Source organism: Branchiostoma lanceolatum, chromosome 16 (assembly GCF_035083965.1).
Source record: "Branchiostoma lanceolatum isolate klBraLanc5 chromosome 16, klBraLanc5.hap2, whole genome shotgun sequence".
In the NCBI taxonomy this organism is placed as follows: Eukaryota; Metazoa; Chordata; class Leptocardii; order Amphioxiformes; family Branchiostomatidae; genus Branchiostoma; species Branchiostoma lanceolatum.
Genome location: NC_089737.1, coordinates 9,165,944 through 9,183,379, shown reverse-complemented (window position 1 = coordinate 9,183,379; position 17,436 = coordinate 9,165,944). Strand labels below are relative to the sequence as shown.

Sequence of the window (17,436 nt, the reverse complement as noted above, 5' to 3'; positions counted from 1 at the left end):
ATGTTTAGTATTGCCATTTCACACACATTTATGTCGGCGGCCGCTTGTTTCACGTCACCATCCGAAAGATAAAAAAGCATCCCAAATCCTTGCATCATTTTAACACCCATTCACTAGTCCCCAAACGTTCCCAAGGTATGATCAGTACTACTACAGTATCACAGTCACTACTATTACTCCTACTGACTTACTATTACTACATCTAATCTAATTCAAAGTGTAATTTTCAGACGAAGACTTAATAGTCTAATGATATTTGATGGTGCAATGCAGCTAAGCTTCACGTCTATAGCCAAGCACACCGTGCCACCCCTACTCTTATCTAGAAGTGTGCTGGCCATGGTGTTTTTTTTTTGGTTTGACGTCTAACGTTCTCCCATATACGGGACCGCTTGCTTCATGTCCCCATCCAAAAGGATGAATGCAACCCACGCACTTAACTTCTTAAGCCCATTCCCTAAGTTCCCAAACTTTGCCAAAAAGATGGTAATGATTGTAACGCTTCACACACCTTTATGTTGGCGACCTCCGCCCCGTGATGGTTGGACAGCGAGACGTGCTGATCCACCACCAGACTCTCGCCGTCGTCAAATCGCCATTTTATCTTCACAGCAGACCGCCATGTTTGTGTTCCACTCACGAGGGAACCGTGGGTGTGGTCGAAGTGTACGGCTGTCGTCACTGTCGGTGCAGATGTGTCGACGCGGAACCCTGTCAAAGAAAATATTGAAATATTAATATCTAAATAACTAAATTAAATATCTAGACGGTTTATATTGAATATCAAAAATAAAGACAAAAGTAAACATTGCTTATCAATAAGTTGCTAGAAGTGTGATATAGTGAACTCTTTTTTTGGCGAGACTTAATTTTGAAGAAGGGGAGATTGAGGTTTTTACAGAGTTTGAAGTTTGCAGTTGAAACAATTCTATTTATCAATTTCAAATTTTCATGCTTTTGCGGTAGAGGTAAAACACCTTGCAAACATGCCAAGATTTACAGTACGATGAGGTTCAAATTAATGTAAATAATATTGTTCCAACAAAGAAACCATTTTACAGCAAAACAAGTGTGAAAATTACTGTCACAAAAAAATTAAATGATGACAATTATTGTCATACATTTTCGTCACTTAACATATTTCACATTCGCTACAAATGTCCATCTGAATGAATGTAAATTCTTTACCATTTGACGTGGTCTCAACAGACATCCCCAGATTGTTGTAGGCAGTCACAGTAATGTAGATCATGGTGTTGACAGGCAGGGAGAGTCCTGTCTTTACAGCTACATTCGTCAGATGGAGCTGTTGAACAGCATAATATCCACATACATCACAACCATGTACATAAACAGTGTCTAGATGCTTTGAGTTTAGACTAAGGGTTAAACATTTGAGAAACTATGCAAGACAACAAACATCAAAAGCATTTAGTGGACATACTAACCTGTGTCACACCCAAGATGTCACTTCCACCCGGTGTAGTACCAGCGCGCCACTCGTAGTGGGACAACCCAGAGTGGGGGTCGTTGAACCCGTACCAGTGAGCGGCCAAACTGCTCCTGTAAAAGAAAAAAAAGGGATTCTGAATCCTGCGATACAGAGTGTGGCATTCGTAGCAATTTGCTTCTAGTTAGATTTAGAAAGTACATTTCTGTGGCCAAACTGCTCCAGATTTTAAGGACAAAGGGAACCCAGAGGGAAGGATAGATCGCAATCAACTGTTAAGTAGACTTAGAAAGTACACATACTTATATGCAATGTATTGTATACATCTCTGTCACTAAGTCGAACATATTGTATTTTGTCGACTAAAATTGCCTAGATGCCTGGAATGAGGTACGTCATGTAAATTGCATGTAATGAACTCTACACTTACGTGGATGCTTGATGCAACATACTTTTAAATAGACGATGTAAAAAGCACTCATATATGTAAAAGGTACACGTAAAAGGTACATGTAAATTGCATGTTATGAGCTCTGTACTTACGTGGATGCCTGGTACGAGGTCTCCTCACCCTGGGCCCCATCCAGGACTCTCCCGGCGACAGGCGGGGAGTCGTCAGGGATAACTCCGTCAGACGACACCGTGGTGCAGAGGGCGGCAGCGTTACACGCAGTCACCGTCACGTAGTACGTCTCTCCAGGGGTCAGCTGAAGGGCGTCCACACTTGCAGCTGTTGAGGACAAAAAGTCAATCTGCTGTTTCAAATGCTGTTACAGTATCTTCTTAATGAACAAACGTTTGAAAGACATGCCTCCACCCCTGAGGTGTCGCCAATAAACTGTACTATTGCAGTCATGCTTAATGAGAGGAAATTTTCAATAAATGTTACCTTGAAGAATCCCAACGTTCTGTGGAGCAAGAATGTCGCTACATCCAGCACACACCCCAACGCTCCACGTGTAGCTAACAATGGCAGAATGAGGGTCGTGGAAACCGTCCCAGTGGGCGTGGATAGTGGTGACGTCATCTTGATAGTCTATGTCGTTCACGGCGCCACTTGTGGGTCCGTCGTACACATTCCCAGCCTCAGGCGGGGACGTCTCAACAACCACGGCCCAGGAAGTCGCCATAGTCATCAGCCCGGCTCCGTTATAAGCCTGTAGGTCGTAGGATAATATATTGGTGATTTTGAGGACCAGACATTTTCTACAGGGTAACTACACAATAATGTAGATCTGCACTAATCCAAAGGGAATCTGCATATCATGAAATACAGTTATGTGTATAATTAAATGAGGCCAGCTCCATTGTTTGCTTGTATGTTTTCAAAGGTAACAAAAAAATATCATTATTTGTTGAAATGGGTTATAGGTAACAAAAAAATTGACGATGGTGATGATAAAAGCTTTCAAAATTTGTAAAAAAGTAAATAAAAATGCTTCTAACTAACTAACTGACAGTAGAGTGACAAGTTTTAACTTTACCCAAATGAAATATTTGGGCTTACAAAATATAAGATTTGTGCATGCAGCAGTTAAAAAACTCGTATAACACCCCCTTTCCTTTCCACTAGAGACTGAAGAGCGACCAAATAATTGACAGGTTGCTCTAATGAATTAATCATTTAGACATAGAACACATTTCTTAAACATTTTGTTTGCTTTATGTGTTTGTCTTTTGAATCAGTCTGTCACATTTGCCTTGTTTATCATATCCCAATTATAAAATCAAGGAAACACGTATCCAATTTCGGTTGCTCAATAGTCGCTCAACAATTGCAGTGTAATTTTGTTTTGTTTGTTTGTTTGTTTGTTTTGTTTGCCTGTCTTTTAAATCATAATTTTGCCTTGTGCATCAGATTCCATTTACAAAATCAAGGAAAACACACGTATCCAATTTTGGGCGTTCAACGGTTGCTCATTGATTGCAGTCTAATAGAAATATAGCATTAGTAAAAATGGTAATATTACGTACCTTGATGGAAACGTAATATTCGTGTCCTTCGTGAAGCTGAAGAGGACTGTTCTGATCTGTCTCAGCCTCCGTCTCCTCCACCCTAGTGAAGGGGTAGATGTCGGCATGACCAGCCCTGGAGCCGACCGCCCACTCAAAGAACGACACCCCACTTTCTGTGTCGTAGAACACACCCTCCCAGCTACAAAAATGCATGAAAAATTGTTACATTAATATTCAAAACAGAAATCAGAAGAGACTTAATCTAGAGTCTATATTTAAACCCAAAGAATGTCATTAGAATATAAAGTGATGCTATGTTCTGAACATGAGTTGCAAAGAAACTAATATGCAGTAACAGTTACTATATGACATTGGAGAAAAAGCCTATAATAATAGTAAGTAAATAGCAAGTGTGCGGACAACTCTACAATGATAGTTTTTTTTTGTTTTTTGTTTTTGTTTTTTTGTTTGTTTTTTTGTTTTTTTTGTTTAGAAGGGGCATTTTTCCTACATTGGACATCCGCAGTTTAAGATTCGTACACAATGTTACACAATGTGAATGACACAGGACATCTGGGTTCTGGGCCAAACGCCCTATAGTGGGACCTTACAACGATTATTGCATTGGGCTTTGATTACTACCAAACGCATAACATCACACACTCTTTATCTCCAAAGCCAGCTCATTGGGATGGATCAAAGAATGACAATCTTACCTTGCAGACACCGATGCCGAACTGAAGTGAAAACTGCCTTCAACATTGATGTGAGTGTCTGACTTCTGTGGCGGCGTGGTGTCAACGGTCACTCTCTGGGAACCTTTGGTTGTCGACAGTCCGACAAAGTCCACAGCTAAGAGAAACATATAAGTTAGGGCATTCATACATGTATAACAAGAAAATGATGATCTCAAACCTCTGTGAAATATGTCTAGTTTTATTCATTATATCTTGTTTTATTTGTTATAATTCTGAATTACTTTCTGATTCTGTCTAATACTTTTCCCCCACTGGCGTTCATAAGGCAATAGCCATGCATGCATACATCTATGATGTATAGCAGGAACTTACAAACAGCTAGGGAATGAGAAAAACTATCAAGGGACCTTTGACCTAATTTCCTGTCAGTGTCCCTTACTGGAAACCAGCTACTCTACTGCATTCAAATAACTACAGACACACATCAAGCAAACAGACATACACAATGAAAACAAAACCTCAGTACAAGGAGGATTATAAACTAGGTACAGATCATTCTGCAGACATCAAGCATGTATAGTTGTAGCTTCTCTAATGTATATTTTTAGGTTAAGTGGTCAAGGCGTAAGTTGTTTTCCACGATTTATACCTTTGACCGTTGCGTAGTACGACCATCCATGCTGCAGCCTGACTCCGTGCAGAGTGACATGGTCAGTCACACCGACATCTGTCCAACTCTGGATGTCCGAACCTCCAGCAATTGTGCCTGTGAAAAAGGCATGATGGTTTTTAATCCCATTGTTTAGTAGTATCATCAATTATGAAACCTTAATTCATCCCTTCTTCCTGAGTGTTTCAACATCTGCAGCTCAAATGCTGCTGCAGTTCCAAAGGAAGCTGCTAGAGGGCCCAAACTTATGTCAGACACAAAAGATATCTACTGCATATAAATAATGACTAAAATATTAGCTAAATGTCAAGAACATCTGGAAAATTTGTATCAAATAAAGAAAGTATTGACTCACAATGTTAACATACCTAAGAAAGCAAAATCTTTGCTGCCTTTGATACATACATTTCAACTTAAAGTACGTTTGTGCCCTACAATATATAGATATTTTTCGACACAATGCCATGAACCTAGGCCTTGCTGAAGTTATGTGTTGCTTTTAGATAATAGCAAATAGACCTGTTTCTTACCAATCGCATATTCGTAGTGCTCTATCCCAGAATGATGCATAGAAGCATGATGTTCTTCAACATCCACAAACTCATCCCACTGAATGAACATTTCAGTCGTCGACACCTATCAAACAAAACAATGAAGACAGTCAACAAAAGAATTACTGCAAGTTTGATTAAAGAAAGCATATCCGTAAACACACAGGGTTTCTAAATGATAATACTATAGGTAAATGCAACAATCAAATGTCGTCTTGGAGTGGCTTTTGCCCTTTAAACTATCTCTGTTACAATGCAAAGGCCACAAGAATGTGCACATTTTTCCTTTTTAGAGTTCTCAGATGAAGAATTCCTAAAGTATGAATTTGGCCCGGAGAGGCCACGGGGACACTGGGTTGGGAGGAAAAGTTGAAGTTGGGCACATTTTGTACATACACGCCATTAAACTGAGTGTACTAAGGTACAGACTCTGATTTCATGTTGACCCTAGTAAGTACTTAATCCAAAAAACAACTATGATACCCAAAAGTGCACTGTGCATGAGCTTCGTCTTCTCAAGACTTACTGTATCAACATAACAAATATCATCACAATCCGTACAGAGCCTCTTAATTAAGTTATACTGACAAAATAGGTGGAAACACAAATACTCAGACTAGAGATACATACAGATCATAAACAGTACCTCCATTTTCACTGAGGTAACAAATCAAATTGGTCTGATTTTCACAACAAAAAGCAAGACTAAGGAGTTGGTGATTGCCTGCCTACCTGGTAATTAGATTTGTCTTTGGAGCCAATCCAAACGTCGGAAGCATCGGCGTTGGGCGGAGTCACATCAACCGTCACACCGCTGCTACAGATGGCCGTCTCTGGAAGCGTCTCTACCCACTTCTCGTACATAATGGATGTTTCCTCAGCGTGGATACACACGATGTACCGCTTGTTGTGTTCCAGACTCAGACCATTCACGCTGATAAATTCCTGTTTGAGAAAAAGAAAATTACCTTAAGATTATATAGAAGACACAGAAGAGGTCAATGATTTTTTGCATGAGTTTGAAATAAAAGGAAAGGGCATGGGATATCCTAAATGAATAAAAGACACGCCAAAAGATAGTTACTCAAAAAACTGGACACATTTTTGAAACAGACGTTTCAGACAGCCGTCAGTGACTAGAAGAAAGAACGTGGGAACAAAGTTTTATACCAAAACTCTTAATTGAGTTCCCCTGTTTTTTTTTAGTCACTGACAAAAGATAGCGGATACTGTCTAAAACGTCTGTTTTAAAAATTCATCCAGATTGTTTGTTTATTCATTTGTTCTCAGCCTTATCCTCCGCAACATGTGTCACCTGCGGTGTACCACAGGGATCCGTATTGGGTCCACTTCTGTTTATAATTTACAGTTACTAGTGTAATGTGTACTAACTGTCTTTTGATATAGCTGTATCCTACTTACACTTGTAGTTTCTCCACACACGATCATATCCTGGTGGTCACAAGGGTTGGGAACGCTGAGGTGGTGTCCGGCCATGGCGGATAGACTTGACCCTGACTTGTCCTCCAGAACTGCCCACTCGTACTTCCGGTGACGTAACGTCGGCCAAACGGCAGACAGCATCGTCGTCTCCATTGTGTAGTCGATGTCGTACTCTGTCCAGTCTGTATTCAACTCCAGTGTGATGTTAGCTGTTGGATACAGTGAATGTCTACATGTCAGAAACATTCACTCAATAATTTTATCATTAAGATATCAAGTAGTTTTTATATAATGTCTCCGGATGGCAAATCAGCACCTTGGAAAGCACATTCGACTTCTCGATAATTTCCCGATGACCATTTTTGCTGGAAGTTGTCCTTTTTTTAAAGTACATAGAGTACATGGATATGGTTAGGTGTGATCTAAAGCTTCTAACCTTGTACAGCCTAAACTTACATATCTCATACTTTGCAAAACATTTCTATGTAACATGACGGATCGTAATGGTCCGCAGCAGGGGTCTTAAAGCTTTGTTGAAAATTTAAAGAATTTAAGATTTATTCCAAAGATCGATGATTTTTTGCTAAATGTTGGGATGTCTTAATCTTGAGATGCTTTGACTTAATCTTAAGATGTCTTTAAAAAATCTCAAGATGCTTAGAAAAAAATCAGGTTGAAAATGTGTCAACTTATAGCAATCCAAAGAATCTAATTCAATTTCCTAATATTTTCTAGGAAAAATGAGGCACTCTCTAAAAGGAGTTTTGTGAACTCACGGCGAGTGTCTATGACTGTCGAGTAGTTCAGTCCGCGGTTGGTGTCGGTTTGCTGACACTGGACGATCTCTGCGGACACGGACGCCGACAGCCCCGTGTGTGCGTGTCCTCTCACAACCAGACTCAGACACTTGGTCAGATCGCGGGGAAGTCCGTCAACGGAGAAAGAAATCTGTGGAGAAATTATATCTTATTTATTTGTTGGTTTGGCTGCCATGCAAAAACATACAACCAAGGTTGCCCAACTAGCCATGCATACTAGTAGGCTATCATTAAGGGCTGACCTAAGGTAAAGGGTAAAGCAGTCATCCTAGATTGAGGTAAAGCATTAATATTTATGCTTGTCCAAGTAGCTAGTGGTAGGGCAATATGGCTTTGAAGGGAAACTTAGTAGAGAAATTAAAAAAATTATCAACCGAAACTGTGATGATACTAAATTCACTACTATTTGCTTTCTGTGCGAACAAATATGTACTGCATAGTAAAACTGAGAAAACTTTAACTTCAACTGTATTCACTGTTGAACTTGAATCACCTAGTTAAGACATTAGCAATTATTTGAGATGGTAAGGTCCAAAAACTGAGAAAACTCACTGTTGTTTCATCTGAAGATGTTGGCGCGACTGTTGCCCAGTCAGTCAGTAGTCTCCCCTTGTCTGAGTCATCTGCAACGGCCCAGTCATAGAAGTTCATGACGTCATCAGTAGGGTAGTACAGATCACCGAACTTGTCGATGATGACGTCAGCACTTCTTGTGCCCGAATCTGGGTACAGACTGGTGATGCGTAGACCTCCTGGAAATGGCGGGTCGGGAGCCACCAGGAATCCAGAGCTGTATACTGGAAAAGAAAGAATATATGACTTGTGGTGTAATTGTGTAATGTTTGTTTGTTTGTTTTGTACTACTGGTAATACGCCTTTAGGTGTAACACACCAATTTTGGACAGTAGGTACATGCTGCGTAAGACCGGACTGTAAGGGTTGAACCACTCACACCAGGATGCTACCCCTAACGTACGGTCGTTGGAACATAGGGGTGCGGGAACATAGGGCCGTCCCCATTGAACAATGAACCTTAAGAAATAACTCATGATGGTATATCAGCACCATGGAAAGTGCCTTCTAGTTCGATCATTCCTGCACATTATGTATTTAATGTTTGTAATGCCTGAAAAGGATACATTAAATAGACTATATACACCTTCATTGATCCCGGACGGGGACCGCTACAGACTACCAACCATTAAAAAAAATCATTCTTTTTTTCAATTCAAAATGATATCATACTCCGAGTACTGTAGTACCTGGAGCATTACAGATTGACTGACCATAGAAAGAAGATTGAACTGGGACGGGGGCCGCCACAGACTACCAATCATTCAAAAACACAAAACTCCAAAATGGTACACTCAATACTGTAGTACCTGGAGCAAAACAGCTAGCCAAATGACAGAACAAGATTGAACCGGGGCGGGGGCTGCTACAGAATACTAACCATTCGAAAATACGCATGTTCTCCATAACTACACACGATATACTAAATTCTGAAGTACCTGGAGCAAAACAGCCAGCCTGATGACAGAACAAGACCTTGGACTTGTAAGTGATGTTTGGTAGGAGGTACAGGTCTACAGCCAGCCCGTGTGTCGCCATGCCCAGGTTCACGTAGTCCTGAACCACAGTCTCCTCCCCCTCTACCTCCTGCACGATCGCCCATTGGACGTTGGTCACATGACCAAGATTGGCAGGTGGGATGGACCAATGGGCAGCCACTGCGGTCTTTGACGTCTGGTAGATTGACGGCGACGTGTCGGAGCTTCTTCTTCTTCTTCTTGTGTCGTAGCAGGCAGAACGGATGGTCTGAAAGCAATAAGGTAAACAATGTTTTGTAGAAAATTGGCTCCTATGGTCTGCCACCTCTATGGAGTTTGGGGGTGTCGGAACATGGGAGTGAAACTTATCAATGAAATAACACATCAACTTTATTTGTACGGCATCTTTAACAAGCACTGCTCCACCCTTCTTTGAATAGAGACGAGGGCCTCTACAGACATAATTACCTTTGACCTGGTACTTTTTTACAATGTCTTTTGAACTCTGTTTTTGCCTTCGTGTGGTGCCATTGTTATGGTATATTGAAAAGATTCCTCACCTGTATTTGATGGAGCTCATCGTGTTGATCTGGAACAAAGGAAAGAAAAGTACGTCACTGCGTTTGTGTAAACAAGATATATATTCTTAAGAAATTAACTGAATCGATGTCTGACATCATCTTTCCAGAAAGTTTGCACATTTTAGAGGTGAGGTGGTCAAATACGCAATAGAGACAAAAGAAGACAATTGAAAATTTGTATTGCGAGGGGCTTTGCAAGGTTTAACTTTGTGTTGGACAAGACTTCAAAGAAGTTAACAATAATTCATGATTGACAAATTATATGTACTACTTCAGGAGGCTTTAACTTTTCAATAGAGTATCATTACATGACTGTTTACATTTAATGGTAAGCCTACCTAAGTTGGCGCTCAAGCCCATAAATGACATGTAAAACATGTCATTCAAAACCTACCAGAACATTCCAGCCCGTCGATGACCTCTGCCCCTTGGAGAGCGTCTCCATCCTGCAGAACCGTTATTCCATCTGAGGTGACAGTTGTGTCCCCGATACTGTTACTGGCCTTCACAGTGATGTAGTAAGTCTGGAAAAATAACAATAATTTTTATCTATTATTCAGTTTTACCTACATTTACATAGCCCCATTTAACTTCCTTGTCATACTTTGTACATGTAACTCGACAAATGAAATGTACACGTCAGAAATGTACCAATGAAACGACACATCATCAATACAGCATCTTTGACAAATATATCAAACTTTCTTGGACAGAGACGGGGGCCGCTACAGACTTCCCAGTACTTCATTTCATCTCGCACTTCCGGGAGGATATGTCTCATCGGATCCTCAATTATCAAAGAAGACCATATAGGGGACTGCTTGAAAATTAGGCCTAATTTCTTGAGTGGGAATCAAGTTCATTGCTTCTTTGAATACATCTACCCCACCTGGAAAGACGAAAGGCTCAGTCCAGTCCTGGTCCACTCCACGGCTTGTCCAACAGAAGTAAACCCGACCACATCCGTGGCACCTGCTGACGTCCCGGCCGCCACCTGGTACGAGATGTCCTGATGTTCGTGTAGGAAGCCGGACCAGCGAGCTGACAACGTAGTGGCGGTCGTCTGGAAGTCTGCATCTGCCGGCTGAACCATAAAAACCACAAAATTGTTTTGTTTGTCCCTTGACAACTAAATGCACGGTGATAGCCATTGCTCCAGAATAAGTTAAAAGTTAAATCTTCTATTTTTTCTGCTCTTTGAAAAGAAAGACAGCGAAATTCAAGTTAGATATGAAGTTTCTCCTCTTTAAAGGTAATGACATTGTCTTCCAAAAATCCTCCTAATATTACATAGAGCACATTCTACATGGAATTGTATGTTTTTTTTAAAGATAATTTTCAGACAAGATGCTTCCTTCTTTTTATATGTCACTAAGAAAAACAAAAGTTCGAAGATATCACGCCTCTGTGAAATATGTTAGAGTTGTTTGTGATTCTTGTTTAAATGTAGTTCATTCATTAGGCAAATTAGGTTTTGATTAACATTGCTTGTGTCCGTTGATCACTTTCTGTCGCTCTATGGTGAATGTGAATAGCAGAATATATCATTATGATAATACATGAATTCGTAAACACAAACAGACCAAAAATGATTATTCCTCCCCGTAAATTAGTAGCCTCTTCCATTGACCCCATGACCTGGACTGTCATGTTTGAACATTGACTAGTTTTACAACTACTTTCTCCCGCTCTGGCAAGTTTGACTTTTGCAGTCATCTTCCCACTCACTTCCTGCCACTCTACTGACATTGTACTCAAATAACATCAACTTGAACAAACAGATGCACCGAATAGAAAGACGCTGTACACAGAGTAAACAAGGCACAACTTTGCAGTACTGTCCCCCACCTGAAGATAGTCGTAGACAGGGGCCTGTGGGTCAGGGTTGATGTCCTCTACCACACCAGCAGTAGGCTCGCCCTCGTAATGAACGTACGCAGAGGACGTTGCCACGGTGGTCAGTCCGGCAGTGTCCGTAGCCTTGATGGACATGTAGTAGCTATGTGTGCCGTGAATACCCCACTGTAGAGAAATACAAGTTTCTTCATTACACGTATGCTGTTGACAATTGACACATAATGTGAAAGGCTTGTTTACACCGTCCGATGTTAAGTTAAATCATTAGCTATGTGTGGCATGTATACCCCACTGTAGAGAAAGCAATCACAAGTCACTTTATTTCAATTTTAAGCCAATACCATATGCAAATAAACAGCAACACACTGCAACAGATGTTTAATATGTATTTCAAATACAGTTTTGAATTTAACATTAATTTTTAGAGCCTTGGACTATCTTCTAGCTGTTACATTAATGCAACCTTTTACTACCAGCAACTAAGCCCCTTTACGTAATATGTTATCCAAAGCTATCCAATTTCAACCAAAAGGTCAAATTTTACCTTGAAAATAAAGGTCATCGAAAGAGTAGGAATGAGGTAATGACGTGGTAACACAGTCCAACATTTCACCTCTGCTAAAATCTTAAATATATGTCATTCTGAGAATATTGCAGCAAGTTAGATTGGAACATTTATAAGACGGTGGGATCATTACTCTCAAAGGTATTGAATATTTACACAGTCAGTTGATTGCGATCTTTTCTGGAAGAATCACCAATTATTGATAGAATAGATGATTGTGACTGGTGGAATCGTTACTTGTACTCATCTAATAGAATCACTGATTGTATTGGGCCTGGCAAAGATATTGATCGGAATCTCTTTCGACGGAGACTTCAATCGCAATATCTACCGATCCCTGATCTGCCGGTCGGGATGCAGACATACCTGTAGGTTGTCCCTGTGAGCAGCTGTACACCCGGATGCGCCTCCACATGGACCCTCACTACTTACGGCAGTGTACCCAGCAACATTCTCTTTTGCAGCCTCGTGGCCTATAGGGACAATGCAGGGGTAGACCCCTCTGTTATTATCACAGTGACTGTCATTACTGCTGTCATTCATTCATTCATTCATTTATTCGTCCATCCATCCATCCATCCATCATTCATTCAATTACCAACTTGTGATTCACTCACTGATGGCATGCATTCGTTCTGAATGCTTCAAACTCAGTCTCACTCACTCACTTGATCAACCACCCAACTGCCCCCCCCCAAAACACCACTCGCTCACTCACTCACTCAGTAACTCACTCACTCACTCACTCTCACTCACTCACTCACTCACTCACTCACTCATTCACTCATAAACTCACTCACCCTCACTCACTCTCTCTCTCATTCACTCAATCAAGCCTAATCTCTTCGTCACTGATAAAATAATAGTGTCAACAAGACCAATTAATAGACATTTGTGGGCTTGTTATCCTTGTACTTGCATGGAAAATCACATCTGATTCTGTAAAGCTCTAAGTTAATTTCTTTCAAACTGTGAACTATCACATTTTGAGCATTAAGAAACCTATTACATGCATACGTCCGTAAATAATGTACTAGTAGCTACATGTTACCTATGGCATATTCATATGTAAGCTCAGACGAGTCCTCGTCATCTGAAAACCCATTGGCCGGCCATCTTCCCACCATGTAGCCTTCCTCCACAGACACAGCCACTTGTCCGGAGAATGTTGGGGGTCTTGCATCAACAATGAGCGGGCCTACAGTCTGGGAAAATACATTGATAGACGTTGTAGAGTACATTGTTCACACGACAAAAGTTCAGGGCTTTGTTAGATTTTTTACAACTATCAACCAAACACATAAGTTGAGATGATTGAATGTATATGTATAAGTCTACATACAAAGTTATTTATAATGTTATGATCATTTGAATATGTAACTATGAAATTGAGATCTCAGACCTGCCTAAAAACATCTTTAGTTCTTGTTAACTTTAATCTGATTACCTTGGTTGTTGACAAGCCTGCCTTGTTTGTTGCCGTTATTCCCAAATAGAATTCTTGTCCTTCGCCCAAACCTGAGTGTCTTGAGTAGAGAACAAAAGACGCACAAGTCAAACATTATACATTAGTCATGCAATTACCATTGATCATTTCCATTTACAGTTCTAGTAGTGATTCTATTTATCGACAGAGACTAAGGCATACATTGTTGAGATGTTAAGAAATCATCAATATGAATTCTATATATTATCTAGTCTGAATTAATCATTGAAATAAAATCTGTGAAATTATGTCTCATCATATGATATTTTAGACTCATAAGCTTTTGGCAACATGCAGTTATTGAAAAATCTTAAAGATCCCCTTGTTCCTACCTAGTCTTGAAGACGGTATGTCCGTTAGTCGAGGTGAGAGGCATTATGTCTGGACTGGAGGCACCAGATTCAGTAGAACTCAGGCCGACCTGATAGTCGTTTATCTGACTCTCACCGTCGGAACCGTTCCAGTAAACGAGCAACTGGAAAAAGAGAAAACAATTTACTTATTTGGTACACAATAACAACGTGTAGCTTTTGTCAGCATGAGAAAAACACAAAACATCATCAGCACCCACTTTTCTTTTATTCATAATCTTTGAAATTCCAGTACAATCATCCCTTATATAATAAAGAATCTCGGTAGTGGTCCCACAACCATCCCTTGTGGAACACCTAATGCTATTCTTGACTAGTACTAGTGATCTCTGTCCTTTGCAAAATTGTATGGAAACCATGATGTTGAATAAATACACGCATGTATACATATTATATGTAGAATACGTCAACAAATATGTTACAGTTAGTGCATGTTTATCAACCTTTGGATAACAATTTTGGGGAAAAGATGTCTGTTGAGAATACTTGCATGTTTGTCTGCAGTGAGAAAGAAAGGGGTTGCCAAAGTGCCATCTGATTCGCACGCGTCTGATGTTGCCAGCCTGACTGTTTCGGGATCGTCATACTGGTCAGCGTTCACATTGACCAATGGGCGATCAGGGAATATGTTGGGGTCATCGACCTGCAAGGCTGAGGATCTGTGGCAGGTGGCAAGATGGTCTTGTGGTTAGAGCTGCTGACTTAGAGGCTAAAGGTTCTGGGTTTGAATCCCGATGTTTTACTTCAGACTATAGTTGATATCCAACTGAAGGACAGGAATCAGTCCCTGCAGTACCAAGAAAGCTGCTAGGGAGTCCAAACCTACAGCTCTTAATCTCTGCCCAAAGAGCTATCTACCACTCAAACATCATGACCATAATAAGTACCATATCCAGAACACAAGATATCAAAACTGGAAGTTCCGATGCAGTACTGTGGGAAACTACGAAGATGCTCACTCTCGAACTTGACCTTTGCTTTCTCAAGCCCTATTCAAAAAACAAATATCATAATAATCTATCCAGAGGCTCATGAGCTATGCTGTCCACACACACAGGTAAAACATAGTAATATGGTCTTGGTTCATTGGTCAATTGTAAATTGATTATATCAAATAAGCCAATCACCTGCAAGGAGAAGATGGGCTGTTGACAGCAACTTTCCTCAGTTGGTTGTCCATCATCCACACACTGCCTCCGCTATCTTTAAAGGCGCCCGTCCTTGCACGGACGTTTTCCATGACGATGTTGGTGATGGACGGAGGGGACGTGTCGTACAGAATCCCGTCAGAACACACCGGGTCGGAGGCAGACAGGGCGCGGTTAAAGGCGACCACGGTACAGTAGTACGTGCCGGGGGAGGTTGCTGTGAAGCTGTGCTGTAGCTCGGTGGTCGTCTTTTCAGTTGCCTGGAAACACGAGGGGTTTAATGTCGTAGTCGGAGTGAAAATGAGGCTTCTGTCAGTGCTGTTTAATTTTCGTGGTCAAAACAAAATACATTTTTGTGGTGTCATGAGTCCGTGAAAACAGGCACCACTTAAAAATAAAGCCACCGCAAATATTTCAAGATATGCCTATGATAAGCTCATCAGCAATTTGAATATAAATCCCAATTCTTTTACTAAGATAACGAAATTCTGTGAAATAACAAAAAAAAAAACTACGGTATTTTCCAACCAAACTGATTTTCTTCTCTCAACTGTTTGGCTGCTTTTCCTTTTGCAAATCAAATCAAATCAAATCAAGTCAATTGAAGATTTGTCTAACAATAACTTTTTACGTAGTTAACCCAATAATTTAAAGACAATGAACACATGGTTTGGACAATGTATTTTTACCGTAGGGAATAGAATAGAATAGAGACAAGTGTCATATTGTAGTATACAGTTCTCCACCACACTTACCGAGTCTGGTACAGGAATACCGAAGTCACTGGCTGTTCCACATCGGGTATCAAAGAACACTTGGTAGCTCCTCACGCCACTCTCGTGATCGAAGAATCCTTCCCAGCTGAAGTGCATTTCTCCATCACTCTGAAACATTGAAGAAACATTTTACTGCTAACAGAATTTTTATGAAAATATTTTTCATGATCATATCAAATTTTATCTCACAGTGTTCCTTTCATTCAAATATCCAAATTGTAAATGTTTTAGACTAATCCAGACTGGTATAACTTAAAGTTGTTTTGTCATGCAGTACAGTACACTGGGTACCGGCTACAATGTTCAGATTCACACAAAGTTTATAATATAAAATGTGTGTTTTTAGTCTTTTCACTGACACTCCAATCTCAACTTTTAGAGGTCCAAAACTTTAGGACAATTGTAGGGAAGTACTTGTATTGGGTACAAGCTTAGAGTAACAGGCCATTCAAGAAAACATTAAGCTGAGTGTGAAGCTGGTATGTTACTTCCAACAGGCAGCTATACTGGATCAGCATATACATGTATAATAACAGATGATACAGAAACTTTCTTACCTGAAAGTCTACATCAGTTTGGCCGGCATAGTTGTCGATGACATGGCCTGTTTCAGGAGGGCTGATGTCAACGCTGATCTAATGGACAAAACAGTGTTTAACAATACGTTAGATGTACAGAAAACTACAGGTGTAGCAGTCCAAAATGTACCCCTGCCCATAATGTACCCGGGTAAAAATGAGCAAGGGGTGCATTCTGGCCTGCTACACCTGTAGCAGTTTTCCTGCTGCGCTGTTGAGACAAATGATGTTGTAGAATGTAATTTCATGCAGTCTTTCGAACTACACAAGGATAAAAGAAGCAATTTTTAGGCCTTAAAACTTAATCCTTGTTGCCAGGCCAAATTGTGAAATGTACAAAAAAAATTGACACAACCACATAGGAGAACAAATTGAAAAACATGTCGGAAACTTCGGCAAGATCTTAAGAAAAACTTTCCGCTAACCTGTAGCCTCTCGGTGGTGACCAGTCGAGCGCGGTTCGTGACGGTCACGTAGAAGTAGTAGTCGCTGTCGTGCTCCCCGAGAGGGATGTCCATCTTGGAGGCGTCCGGCACTATCTCGTACTTGGTCATGTAGCAGGGTTGCATGGGGGTACACTGGCAGTCTTCAGCTGCACAGGACGCTTCCTAGAAAAAGAAAATCACATCCCATTAAACAGGGGCAGGGAACGTCACTATCTCAAGCCTGTATGTATCTGTCTCTCGTCACGTGATACTGTAAACACATTTAAGTTCGCGTGGTTTTTATTTAACGCTAAGGCGAAAATGGAGTGTTTGCGGTCTTTTTGAGTTTCCGGCAGCGCTATAATAGCATACTGCTACAGTATTGGACAAAAATGCTTGCGGTGATTTTGAGTTTGCGTCGAAAAGGTCGCCGCGAAAACCGCGAATATAAAACCACCTCGAACATGTCTGCATTTACAGTAGTCAACATCATCAGTCACGTGACTGGAGCAC

At 40.6% G+C, this 17,436-nt stretch overlaps 1 protein-coding gene across 1 annotated transcript in view; it reads right to left on the bottom strand.

Moving 5' to 3' along the window:
- Nucleotides 1–17,436, bottom strand: part of LOC136422212 (uncharacterized) — a 52,354-nt gene that overhangs the window by 20,241 nt on the left and 14,677 nt on the right. Inside the window, exons 19-45 of the mRNA XM_066409858.1 lie at nucleotides 16,924–17,106; nucleotides 16,478–16,555; nucleotides 15,900–16,028; nucleotides 15,124–15,404; nucleotides 14,487–14,655; nucleotides 13,958–14,100; nucleotides 13,587–13,665; nucleotides 13,191–13,344; nucleotides 12,506–12,612; nucleotides 11,566–11,739; nucleotides 10,607–10,801; nucleotides 10,112–10,241; nucleotides 9,697–9,725; nucleotides 9,098–9,404; nucleotides 8,139–8,383; nucleotides 7,545–7,716; nucleotides 6,748–6,977; nucleotides 6,058–6,270; nucleotides 5,305–5,410; nucleotides 4,754–4,870; nucleotides 4,123–4,258; nucleotides 3,425–3,605; nucleotides 2,340–2,607; nucleotides 1,994–2,180; nucleotides 1,449–1,563; nucleotides 1,189–1,306; nucleotides 512–711 (exon numbers count right to left, since the gene is read on the bottom strand). Of these exons, the coding sequence (XP_066265955.1) occupies nucleotides 512–711; nucleotides 1,189–1,306; nucleotides 1,449–1,563; nucleotides 1,994–2,180; nucleotides 2,340–2,607; nucleotides 3,425–3,605; nucleotides 4,123–4,258; nucleotides 4,754–4,870; nucleotides 5,305–5,410; nucleotides 6,058–6,270; nucleotides 6,748–6,977; nucleotides 7,545–7,716; nucleotides 8,139–8,383; nucleotides 9,098–9,404; nucleotides 9,697–9,725; nucleotides 10,112–10,241; nucleotides 10,607–10,801; nucleotides 11,566–11,739; nucleotides 12,506–12,612; nucleotides 13,191–13,344; nucleotides 13,587–13,665; nucleotides 13,958–14,100; nucleotides 14,487–14,655; nucleotides 15,124–15,404; nucleotides 15,900–16,028; nucleotides 16,478–16,555; nucleotides 16,924–17,106 (4,446 nt within the window). The remainder of the gene's footprint in view (nucleotides 1–511; nucleotides 712–1,188; nucleotides 1,307–1,448; nucleotides 1,564–1,993; nucleotides 2,181–2,339; nucleotides 2,608–3,424; nucleotides 3,606–4,122; nucleotides 4,259–4,753; nucleotides 4,871–5,304; nucleotides 5,411–6,057; nucleotides 6,271–6,747; nucleotides 6,978–7,544; nucleotides 7,717–8,138; nucleotides 8,384–9,097; nucleotides 9,405–9,696; nucleotides 9,726–10,111; nucleotides 10,242–10,606; nucleotides 10,802–11,565; nucleotides 11,740–12,505; nucleotides 12,613–13,190; nucleotides 13,345–13,586; nucleotides 13,666–13,957; nucleotides 14,101–14,486; nucleotides 14,656–15,123; nucleotides 15,405–15,899; nucleotides 16,029–16,477; nucleotides 16,556–16,923; nucleotides 17,107–17,436) is intronic.